We start from the raw sequence: 12,617 nt of genomic DNA, 5'->3' as shown, positions 1-12,617 counted from the left end.
ATATATATATATATATATATCAAGTAAATATCAGTGATGAATGTAGGTTAGTAATTAATTCAAACAAACACTTATCACCGCGTGCCCATTTGAGTGTCTAAACAAGTAGTCCTACCTTCAATATTCAGTTAGTCAAAATGCTACAATAACTTGCATTACATCTTAAGTGATAAACATAGTTTCTAAAACTGCAAATTTACCAGATTAATAAGGTTTCCAGTTCATTTTATGGCTCGGCAAAATTAATTTTAATCTGACGAGAAATATTTTGAATTTTTTCCGCCAACTTTTAATCTTATTAGTAATCAGATTCTTGTCACGCTTGTTAGGAGTTGTATAAACCACCTCAGCTTTTTTGGTCTTGCACAGTGCTTTTAATTTCTATTGCTTTACTAGTAGTGTAAACAAAAGGAGCTATAAAATTGGAAGTGACTAATCGTGATTAATGGTTGTTATAGTGGCCAATGACCTAGCTTAACTTGGTTAGCTTTGTATTTTCTTGTAATTCTATATTGGCTGATAGTCAATGCATAAAAATTAATTACGGTTTGAAACTTTTGTAAGAATTGCTGTTCTATTTTCTTCAATATTGCTGTTGTAATTTTTGTGAATTGTTAATCTGGACTGCCAGTCCTTATTTTGAATTTTCCTTATTGATACATTATGGCATAATAATCCCTGTACTCCATAATGCATATCAGTTTAATTTATAAAACACACAGATATATAGTTGATTAAAATATGTGTGGCTCTAGCATCATATTATGAGATAAGATACAAACTTGTACCGATGCTATTCAAACTAAAGTTGTATAGTTGTTTTAATGCATACAAGAACTTAGTCAATTTGCTTATGTTAGACCACATGATATGTTTGGTGCATTCGGTCATTTTTGGCTGATCTGTTGTTTTTTCTAAACTTTCTTCTAAAAAGTCATGTCAGTGGTGACTCTGTTTGATGGTACTATTTGTTTTGAAGCACACTTTTGTTTCATCCCCACCGCCCCCATTATCCCCGTTTCATGTTTATACATCCTCTATCTTTTTACTTTGCTGCCCTCTGCATGTGAGCATGTCTTCAGCTTATAGATTTGGAAGCTTTTGTTCCTTTCTATGTGACTTATTTGACAAAGAATGGATTTTCAAGTCTAGGACGCGCAAAATATAGCGGTACGCTTTTGAATGTCACTTGTCTCCTCATTATAATATATATACTGAGGCTGTGAAATTTATTTTTCTTGTTTGAAATATTAAAAAGCAGCTATATTCATTTTTTTCCAGTCATCTTAGGTGTCTATACTTCTCTCTCTCTCTCTCTCTCCCCTTCTGCTAAGGACCATTGTAAAGTGACAATCAGTTGTACCTCATTTATTTCTAAGCAATTATTGTATGGCTTATTGGGGCAAAAGTTTTGCAAATGCTTTTGTTCAATGTATCAATAAAATTTTGAAAAAGAAAACATGCCATGATCACTGATTTTTCCTTTTAGGATGTTGTAATGACCATACATGTACTAATTGCTGCCTACGTGGATCAAATGCCATTTTGTCCTCTCCTAATTTTGGAAGTTAGTTTTTGGTTAAATTTGTTCAAGTTGAATCTTTATGTAGCCTTGAATATACACATTCAATTTGGTACTATTATTTTTCCCATTTACTTCGGGTTTTCAGAATGCAGTACAACTGAATCGTCTGATGATATCGAGAAGCAGGAGTTGGAGGAAGTGTCAGATGAAGATGAAATCTCATATTATGATACTAGAGAGTATTTTACAGAACCTGGTTTTAGGTGTGGGTCAATAGGAACTTTGGACCAAGTGAACGGGTCTAAAGAAGCAAACACAGAATGTATTGATATGGAAAACATTAGTATTGAGAAGGCAATCAATAGTTTCAGATACCCTCACATAGTTAGGAGGAAAAAGCTTCCAGATCCTGTTGAGAAAGAGAAGGGCGTAAGTTTATGGTCAATGATCAAAGACAATGTGGGCAAAGATCTCACACGAGTTTGTCTTCCTGTGTACTTTAATGAACCGATATCATCACTTCAGAAGTGTTTCGAGGACTTGGAGTACTCTTACCTCCTGGACCGAGCTTATGAATATGGAAAATCAGTAAGATAATGCTCTTGGTTGTGCCATTTCTCTTCAAATTCAATCTAGTGTTACTTATAGAAATGAATGAAATATTTTTTACACCCTCCTAGCCCTCTAACATGATTATACTGTTAGAAATTTTTTGGCAATTATGTTAGATTTATATTGAATCCACTTGAGTAGTTTGCTTTATGCTGTTAGATTTGTGAATTTGTGATTTTTACAAGTCCTACTAGTAAACTATTGTTTTCATTTTTTTGTTAATTGTTGATGTTTGACTTATTAGTGAATTTCACATTTTGGCAACATTTAGTAATAATCAAATGTGAGATAAGTTAAATTCTAACCGAGAAGGTAACATAGTTAAATGCTATTGAACCTGACGCTTTGACCCTTTGGATTTCATTTTCAGGGAAATAGTCTCCTTAGGGCACTGAATGTTGCTGCATTTGCAGTTTCTGGATATGCATCATCTGAAGGGCGTCATTGTAAACCCTTTAATCCTTTGTTAGGGGAAACTTATGAGGCTGACTTTCCTGACAAAGGACTTCGCTTCTTTTCTGAGAAGGTTAGTGCCTTAGTGGTTATTAGTACGATATTTGGCCGAGATATATGCTGCTAACAGTTATGCCAGCAGTGGTATTTTACTTGGTATTCAAATTCGCTGCTATAAATGCTTTTGGTCGAGTTATGATTTGTATAACTCATTTCTCATCGTATAAATATGATGGTGACTTTCATACGACAATTTTGAGTTCGAAAACAATAACATAAAGCAACTTATTCAGTTTATCTTGAGAAGTGGGACACAAGTAATTAAAGAGGGGGACCGTTAAGCCTGAAACAGAAATTGGACCTTTGTAGGTATCCTAATAACTATAACGGATTTTGCTAAGTTAAGGTTTCCAATGGTTCTATATCAAAATTGGTTTCAAATGGTTGAAACTTTTTTTTTTTGGTGACAAATGGTTGAAACTTTTAATAATCTCAATGCATTGAATACAAATTTTGATAATTTAAAAAAAAAATGTTTTTCAATTAAAAATTCGGGTATAAAAGACATATGTTAAGATTATCTGTTGAAAACGTTTTTATAAAAAACATATATAGTTTTAAGTTTTGAATATATTAGATGTTATGTATTTTTAAAAATTATTTTTCATTTCATGACAGACTTCCTTAAAGTAAGGCAGTCTAACTCAATTTTAAAAATAAAGCAATGCTACATTGCCAGCAAACATTATCATTTTTTGCTAGTAATAATTTGTACCTATATTTACAGACGTTTGTACATAAGAAGTTTATAGTTTGTATTTATATTTACAAGAGTTTTATACACATGAATCAATACAATTTACACTCACAATTTTCATAGTCTGCACACATAAATTAGTAAAATTTATTTGTTAAAAATAATTTAGTATTTGTGCTGGCTAAATGATGGCCAAAAATACTAAAAATTGTTGGCCCCAAGAGTTTCTCCTAAAAATAACTAAAGGATTGTTCATGCAATGTAGGACTTTAACATGATATATAATATGCTCAACTATGCACATTCATTTGCATGGAATTCTACATATGTATTTGCGTATTTTGTCTACATATGAAGATGATTTGTACCTAACCTTCAATGTATGATTTATTTTTGTTATTGTAACCCCAAAAAATGATGTATTGAACAGGTTAGCCACCATCCAACTGTAGTTGCGTGCCACTGTGAAGGTAGAGGATGGAAGTTTTGGGCTGACAGCAACATCCGTTCAAAGTTTTGGGGAAGGTCCATTCAACTTGACCCGGTGGGAGTTCTTACCCTTCAGTTTGATGACGGTGAAACATTTCACTGGAGCAAGGTGCAAATCTTGAGCTCACTCTGTTTGCAATATCATCCGCTCTTATTAGTGACCTGGCTTGTAAAATTGTAGATTATATCTAAAAAAAATGCTGTTGTTGTTAATATAGGTGACGACAACAATTTATAATCTTATCCTTGGAAAAATATATTGTGATCATCATGGGAACATGGACATTCGTGGCAATCGCCAGTATTCAATCAGACTCAAGTTCAAAGAACAGACGATTCTGGACCGAAATCCTCATCAGGTAAGTGTGCTGAGTTCCTAATAGCGATTTTTGGGAAAATTTTGGGAGGTGGTAACGTTGATTTGCTAATTCTGATAATTAGATTTATAACTCTCAAAATCAGTCTTTAGAAATGATTTTGTAATAAGAAATGAAAATTTTTACTTTATGTCAGAATCAGCTTTAGAATCAAATGTAAAAAGTAAAAACTATAACCTTGTCACCCCTTTTATTTATTTTTTTGGGTTTGAAACTTGTTTGTCCTTTCTACCTGACTTGTTAAAATAAACATGCATTCTATGTGAAATTAGGTGAATGGATTTGTTGAAGATTTAAGGGGGAAAAAAGTTGCCACATTATTTGGCAAGTGGGATGACAGCATGTACTATGTTAATGGTGATGTGAATGTGAAGCCAAAAGGTTTCAATTCGTCAGATTCAACCTTGTTGTGGAAAAGGGTTATGCCACCCACTAATCTCACTCGGTACAATTTGACATCATTTGCCATCACACTCAACGAGCTTACACCAGGACTCAAGGTATTGCGATGATGATGATGATGTAGTGATGTGCTTTTTTTCATTTTTTCTTTTATATGTCTGTTATTGCTCATTTTTTTCCTCCTTCTGATCCCCGGTATTTGATCACGGATTAAAGGAGAAACTCCCGCCCACTGATTCCAGGCTGAGGCCAGATCAGCGGCATCTAGAGAATGGGGAATACGAGAAGGCTAATATGGAGAAACAAAGATTGGAAAAGAGGCAAAGAATGGTACCATGTTTCAAATGAAACTTCTTTTCTATGTCGTAGTATAAAGGAACCAAGCATGCATTCTATCTTTTCCTTTCCCGCCTCCTTGTTTTTATTTTTCTGTTTGATAGTTAATAAATGCTCACTTTCTAAAGCAGAAAAAGAACATAAAAAAACACCCCAGACAAAAGGCCATGAATCCAAATACATCAAGCCAACCACATAGGACATAGCGTTAATTGGAGTTCTTTGTTTTACTGGTCTTGAAAAATTATGAATTTAGAGCGCTCTTGGCATAGGAGTATAGGACTATAGCCATAGGGTAGTAAGTAGTTTTCGGATAACAATTATGCTATAGAGCTTTGGCACATTTTCTTCGATAAGCTGCCATGAAAAATTGTGTGTGGGATCCACAAACAAACTTTTCTTTCTTCTTTTTCATTGCAAACTGAAGGAAATTGTCATTTTCTATCCATTTTCCTTCTGCTTGTTTTCTTTCCACTCATTTCATTCCAGAAACAGTTAGATAGCTAAAGGAATACATAGTACATATTTTAAATTAATTTGAAGATACCCTCATTATTGTCTAACACCCTTTCTCAAGCCAAAACATACATGGTTATAGCACTTTAGCTTGTTACCTGTATTAAACCCTCCTTGTTGAACAATCCAGTTTACTGGAAACTGGAAAGCTAAGAAACTCCACATCTGAACCATCCAAGCAATGTTATACATTTCAACGTACAGGAAGTAGATAGACTAGGTTTAAACTCAAACTCATAAGCTTGTAATAACATATGAATTAGTGAAATTTATTTGTTAAAAATAATTTAGTGCTTGTGTTCGCCAAATGATAGCTAAAACTACTAAAAGTTGCTGACCCAAGAGTTTCTCAAATAAAAAAATGTCAACAAATTATTTGCAAGACATAAAATATCAATAAAAGTTAAAATAATAAAAATTTGAATACATGATGACTTTTAAATTTAAAAGTTTATAATAAACAAAGTCAAAATATCATATATTCAATTTTGAAAGTCCATTAAGTATTTCATGCATTTTATACCCAACTAATATACGGTTGTGGCAACGGGGCGGGTAGGGACGGGATTTTGCTCTATCTGATCTCGCTCCGCCCTACAAAAACCCGCATAAAACCTGTTCCGCTCCTATCTACGGGTAGTAAAAAGTTAAATCCTAATCTGTTCCCGTGGTACCCTATCCACTCTTACCCGCTCTTATAATTATTAAAATTTAATAAATTAAATTAAATTTTAAAATTTATATAACCATCATCACATACAAAATATAAATTAAAGTAAATTTAAATATGATACAATATTATTAATTATTTTACTAATTATTTTACATATACCGCGACTGATATTATCTAAATCCGACCTGCCCTACCCCACCCAAGATCCCGTCTTGCTAAAATCATGTCTGGAGTGGGGTGACTAGTAAAAAATAACCCCGGTGCGGGACGGGTAATTACCTGCCCCAAACAGGTAGGGGTGGGGTGGGTACCCGCGGGTTCGGGTGGTGTTGCTGTCCACTAGTGTATCTAAAATCACTTACAAGAGAATAAGAATTAATTCCAGGGAACCTTGTCACTAATACTCTCGAAACTACATCCTCCTTTGTTACACTGCTGAAAGCCAAGGCGGCTCCACCTCAAATGAAAAGAGAGAACAGCCCAGATTTCGAATTACTCACTCTGGGAAAAATTTTAACAATCACACGTTCATACAAATCTAAAGCAGACCAGAACCATATATAAAGAGAAGTCCAGAACATAACATTCTGCTGTGGTTAGGGAATATCAAACCATAGACAACTTCCATTTCAAGTGCATCTTTCCTAATTAATCCAATGATAATTATTCTCTACTTTATCACTTTACCCAGCTTTTTTCCTTTTTCGAGAATCCAAACTCTGGTAAATTACTATTATGGTCCAAAGTTTGTTTATTTAGATGAATTTTTTTTAAAACAACTAATCTTATTCTACCGATAACTTATGGTTATAATTTGTTGAACGATCATGCTTTTCATACAGTCACGAAAAATACAAGAAAGTGGTTGGAAGCCGAAATGGTTCCACCAAGAAGGTGAAAATGGAACATTTCGATATATTGGCGGGTATTGGGAAACGAGAGCTCAAGGAAAATGGGATGGATGCCCAGATATATTTGGTGAATTTAATGAAGTCACTGTGGAACCATTGGATGCGTCTTGATTTTTATTCAGGTAACTTCTACAAACGCTCCTAATCTTTTTGTTAGTTCCCTAAGCATGCATGATGTATGCATTCTACATGCATGCATGCATGATGTATACATCGACCTAACCATTGATGTCACTAAAAATAGATCCGCTTTCCATTGCACGGTCGATATCGTATTTCATATAAGTCGTAATAAAATAAATTACGTTTACCCTTTTTTATAATTTATTCTTATTACACTCATCTTTAATTTCACTTCTTGTCCAGCTGACACTCATAAAGCTATTTTAAAATTCCTTCTAGTTTAATTTATTTAAAAAATACTAAATAAGATTATTTTTGTTATTTAAAATTTCCCAATAGCTTTTAGAATTAAAATGTGAGGTAATCAACATTTTTTTATCTTATATTTAAGTCAATACTAACCAATTTTTATTTTTGTATTTTTCACTAAAAATATTATCCCCTTCCTAGCATTCCACTTTGGAGAAGATGAAAATAATTTACCCTACTTAACATATATGTACAATACAATTCTTGAGAGATATGCCTTAGGTCTTGAAAGACAAACTATGTTCTGTGCACATCCTTAGGTGTTCATATATCTTGTTTAGTTAAAAAAAAATGTTTGAACGAAAAATTGCCAATTATTTCACTAAATAAAATATAGTTGGATACTTAAAGCAGCTACAAATTCAAAGAACATTTTTGCAGAAGCATAAGCTCATTAGAGGTAGTGCGCTATCCACCATTGGCAGTAACACGCTAATTTTGTTGCAGATAATAATAATGAATGCGAATTTCTTGGAAGGGTTTATCTTGAACCTTCTTGCATGGCGACTATGGTTTACACCAAACCGAAGGGAGAGTTAGCCTTTTGGAAAAGAGAACTACTGAAAAATAAGGCTCTTTGTAGAGAGCCCTTGTGATTTTACCAAAAAACAAGGAGAATGAGAAGTTGCAGAAAAAATAACTTCAACCAATTGTCGTACCTAAAAGTTGCTATGTTGGTTCAAAATGACTTCAATTGGCCATTACTGCTGAATGAAGTTATGATTTTGTTGACCTAATGTACCAAGGAGTTTCCACGTACACAGCTCTGATCTTGGCTTGCAAAGAAGAGCTTTGGAGTTATAAATCTCAAACCGAGGCTGGTATTCATATAGTCTAGATGAGCGTATAATATGATCGAGCAAGTTATTCAACTTTAGATCAGTTGTTAGATTAGGGTGTCATCTGTAATTTTAGATTGTCATAATCTTGCTTTCTCTTAATTGTTAGTATGTGTAATTAATTAATTTGGGGTATTAGTTTATGTAAGTTTGTCCTTCTTTATCCTTGATATATAGCTAGGCGTCATGGCCAAAAGGGCTATCCATTTATTTTATATTTGTTTGCATTTTCCAAATAAATAAATAACTAGATGCATATCTAATTTGGAAGTGTATCACTATTTTGTTTCATATATAAAGCTTTAATACCAAATATTCAACCCACTCCCATAGCCAAAATTGGTGGCATTTGATGATGATAAATGTTTAGGTAAGAATTTTTTATGATTTGATTATAACTGAATTTTCGCTAGTGAAAGTTTACGTATAATAAATGTTGTAATTTTAAATAAATATGTTAAAATATAAAATATAAATTATAAAAAATTAAATAATATTTTTTTATATATAAATACACAGCAACTAAGGGTTAGAGGCAATGCAGAGTTGCAGACTGCCCGTGCCGTCTAAGTCTGCTAAAAAAGGGGTGGAACGACTCAAACGGATTTGGATATCTAATTTGCTCCGCTTTGTAGTAGGCCGGCAAGTTGGAGGGCTTTTTTATTATTTTTTTAAAGATAAAGTATTGTTTTTGTTCTCAATATTTGGGATATATTTTAAAGTTGTCCCTAACGTTTCAATCGTCTTATTTAAGTCCTTAACGTTTCAAAATTGACTCAATGTTGTCTTATCGTTAGTCCATTAACAGAATTGACTCAATAATAGTCCATTAACAGAATTGACGGCGGGACAAAATTGAAACGATTTTGAAATGTTAGGGGACTTAAATAGGACGAAAACGTTGGAGACAAAAACGATACATAGAAATAAATTTTAGTTTTATCCTTTAATAATATCAATTTTTTACTATACATAATATTCAATTATTTTTTAATCACATTTAAGTAAATTACACTTAATCACATTACTTTCATTTTAAATAAATTTTTTTTATATTATTATATTAACTTGTAACTTTAAGTGTAAAATTATAAAAAATAAATTTATTTAGAATGAAAGTAATATGATTAAGTATAATTTACTTAGAATAATGTAATTAAGTATAATATAAAGAAACAAATATACAACTAGCTTAGCATATTAAAAGAAGTTATACCATTTTGACCTTGTCTTCGTAAACGTGGTCGAGCCCCTGTGTACTTCGAACAAAAGGGAGACAAGGACAAACCTTAGAATGGGAGAAGGAGGAGAAAATCACGCACGACGGGCGCAGCAGCGACCAAGCTCGGCGGTGGCAACGGTGATGTCACACACAGAGAAGGAAGAAGAGGATGACGGTGGCTCCTGCAACAACAGCATCGACAACAGAGAAGAGGACAATGATAGCTGTTGGGAATAAGACACCATTTTTCCTTGAGAAAACACCTTTGACAGAGAAATAAAATAGACACAATCACAACACAAGAATTTAACGTGGAAACTCCAATTACCGGAGAAAAAATCACGGCCGTTGTCAAATGACAACCAGAGAATATCACTATGTGAAAATTGTTACAACACATAGACTTCTTTCTCTCTAACACTGGCACTCCAGTACACCCACACTCTCTCAAAGTAAATATCTAACTACACCTCACAACACTCTCTAATAAAAGAGTACAGAGGAAAAGAAAAAATCAGATACAAGTTTAAATTGTTTCTAACTGGTGCAAAAACAAATGGAGAACTTAGCCTCATATTTATAGCCTAGGCCATCCACTCCATTTGCTATCCTAAGCAATGTGGGACTAATTCAACCAAATCATAACAATCTCCACCTTGATTGAAATAGTCACACATCTTCAGCTTCCATTGTCAACACCGACAATTCTTTGCTGCCATTATCTATACCGACAATCATAGTTCAGAGAACTATCATACTCCACCATGAAAGTATACTCACTTGGAATTAGACCACTCCAAACATTTCGCCTTGGTATAGATCGAAACCTTGCTGAAAATTTATAGTGCAACTTCCAAATTGGCTTTTCCTGGAAGTTCTTTAGCCATCGACCTAACTTCGCCACACACCTTGCATCTTAAAGCCAACCAATGCCCGTGTGCAATTGTGGACCCGATTGCCACAACTTATCCTTATCCATGGCAGTGCGGCAATACCATGAGGATACTTCTTGTCTTCAACGCCTTATGCAAACCTGATTGTATCAACACATCCTTGACTTGTATTTGCCACAAGCCAAAATTGATTCTTCCATTAAATTTCTCTATTTCAAGCTTCACAGCACTTGAATATCCTGACATTGTTGCAACCGTATACTGGAATAGTATAACTCAACTGTAGACCGTGCACTAGGAAGGGTCCCCAGGAAAGAGAGGTGGGTCACAATGGACACACTTAACTACTAAGTCTTTCCTTAGCCAGAACTTTCCCAAACTGCACTCTCACAGTGTCACACTGCCTTCCAACAACAACAACAACAGCAACCAAAGATCAACCTCAAGTTACAGGACAAAATTCTTTTCTGATGTGGAAGGTCAGACTAGGCTGCAACCATAGAGCATACTAAGAATAAATCCCACCAAACCGAAGCTCTGATACCACTTGTTGAGAATAGTACACCATTCCCCCTTGAGAAAACACCTTTGACAGAGAAATAAAATAGACACAATCACAACACAAGAATTTAATGTGAAAACTCTAATTACCTGAGAAAAAACCACGGCCGTTGTCAAATGACAACCAGAGAATATCACTATGTGAAAATTGTTACAATACATAGTCTTCTTTCTCTCTAACACCGGCACCCTAGTACACCCACACTCTCTCAAAGCAAATATCTAACTACACCTCACAACACTCTCTAATAAAAGAGTACAGAGGAAAAGAAAAAATCAGAAACAAGTTTAAAGTGTTTCTGACTGGTGCAAAAATAAATAGAAAACTTAGCCTCATATTTATAGCCTAGGCCATCCACTCTATTTACTATCCTAAGTAATGTGGGACTAATTAAACTAAATCATAACAGTAACAACGATATTTCAAAGAGGAGGTTGCAATATAGTTTCTCATCAGCGACAATTGTGGCTGGTGGTGAGAGAAGAGAGAATAGAATAGAGAGGATAGTTCAAAAATGAGGTGGGAGGACTTTGAATTCGAATTTAGAAAAATAATACTAAAGAAAAATATGACCGTAACGAGTGCACCAATTTAAATAGAATTCACGTCATTAATTACCATCAGATTTGTTAGTAATTCTATTCTAGTTGAATGCATGTTTATTATCCTGCATGATATGCATGCCTATGTGTTTTGGTGAATGACAACATATGCTTATGATTCTTGTTATAACTATTGTTTTGAAAAGTAATAAATCTATATCTTTTGTATGACTTTAACCTAATCTATTCATTAACTATATAGAAATGGAAAAATAAATGCATGACATATATTCCATGATATAACATTTAGTTTGATGAATGATTTTAATAGATATGAAGTTGTGACAAAGATTCGACGTAAAACAGTTTTATCATTTTACGGTAGGTAAAAATGAATTGTTACATGAAGATCCATGCACCAAATTCAAACACAAGCTCATAAAAGAAGCAATCATGCATGTAATGAAGATGATATGATGACAAAGAGAAGTCCAACAAACAAAATTTAGTCGTAGAACTTTGACTTTTATTTATCAAGGGTAAATCAAGTTTATTTCTCAAGTTAAATTTATGTTTTAATTAAAGTAAATCATTTTTAGCCTATGATTTTGAAAATTCATTATTGAGGGAGAGTATGGGTCGTGTCATGATAATACTAATTTGTTTATAATAGGTTATATGTAAAAACTTGGTTTCGTAGTAAAACGAGTTTTAGACATTTTGCAACTAGTATTTACAAATTTCGAGAATCACGGTTCACTTTATTTTAACCAAGCGGGTTCAAATAAAAAAAATAATAAATTAATTAATGAATAAAGGAATAATAGTAGTAATAAATGCAAGAATAATAATAAATGCTAATAATTAATACCTACTAATTACTGTGATCAAATTCAACTCGTAATAGATTATTATGGGTATTTTTTAACCTATTTATCCTCACCAAAATATTTTAGAAATATTTTAGAGTTGAGATAATATATGATACCAACATTGCTCGTACCAGTATAATTATCCACTTTTATCTAATATGGTAAAAATAAGTGGCTAAATAATTACCACCTTGATAATTATCT

The 12,617-nt window shown here is 33.3% G+C and overlaps 1 protein-coding gene across 1 annotated transcript in view; it reads left to right on the top strand.

The window, feature by feature from the left end:
- Positions 1-8,635, top strand: part of LOC107486725 (oxysterol-binding protein-related protein 2A) — a gene marked incomplete in the record, with an annotated part of 12,069 nt that extends 3,434 nt beyond the window's left edge. The window contains 9 exon segments of the mRNA XM_021140540.2: positions 1,125-1,170; positions 1,671-2,113; positions 2,508-2,663; positions 3,778-3,945; positions 4,055-4,195; positions 4,486-4,713; positions 4,832-4,945; positions 6,983-7,173; positions 7,931-8,635. Of these exon segments, the coding sequence (XP_020996199.1) occupies positions 1,125-1,170; positions 1,671-2,113; positions 2,508-2,663; positions 3,778-3,945; positions 4,055-4,195; positions 4,486-4,713; positions 4,832-4,945; positions 6,983-7,162 (1,476 nt within the window).
- Between the last annotated feature and the right edge of the window lie 3,982 nt (positions 8,636-12,617).

The sequence above is a fragment of the Arachis duranensis genome, chromosome 1 (genome assembly GCF_000817695.3).
Source record: "Arachis duranensis cultivar V14167 chromosome 1, aradu.V14167.gnm2.J7QH, whole genome shotgun sequence".
Taxonomy (NCBI): domain Eukaryota; kingdom Viridiplantae; phylum Streptophyta; class Magnoliopsida; order Fabales; family Fabaceae; genus Arachis; species Arachis duranensis.
The sequence above is the reverse complement of the archived record's forward strand: the minus strand, read 5'-3'. Positions and strand labels throughout refer to the sequence as shown.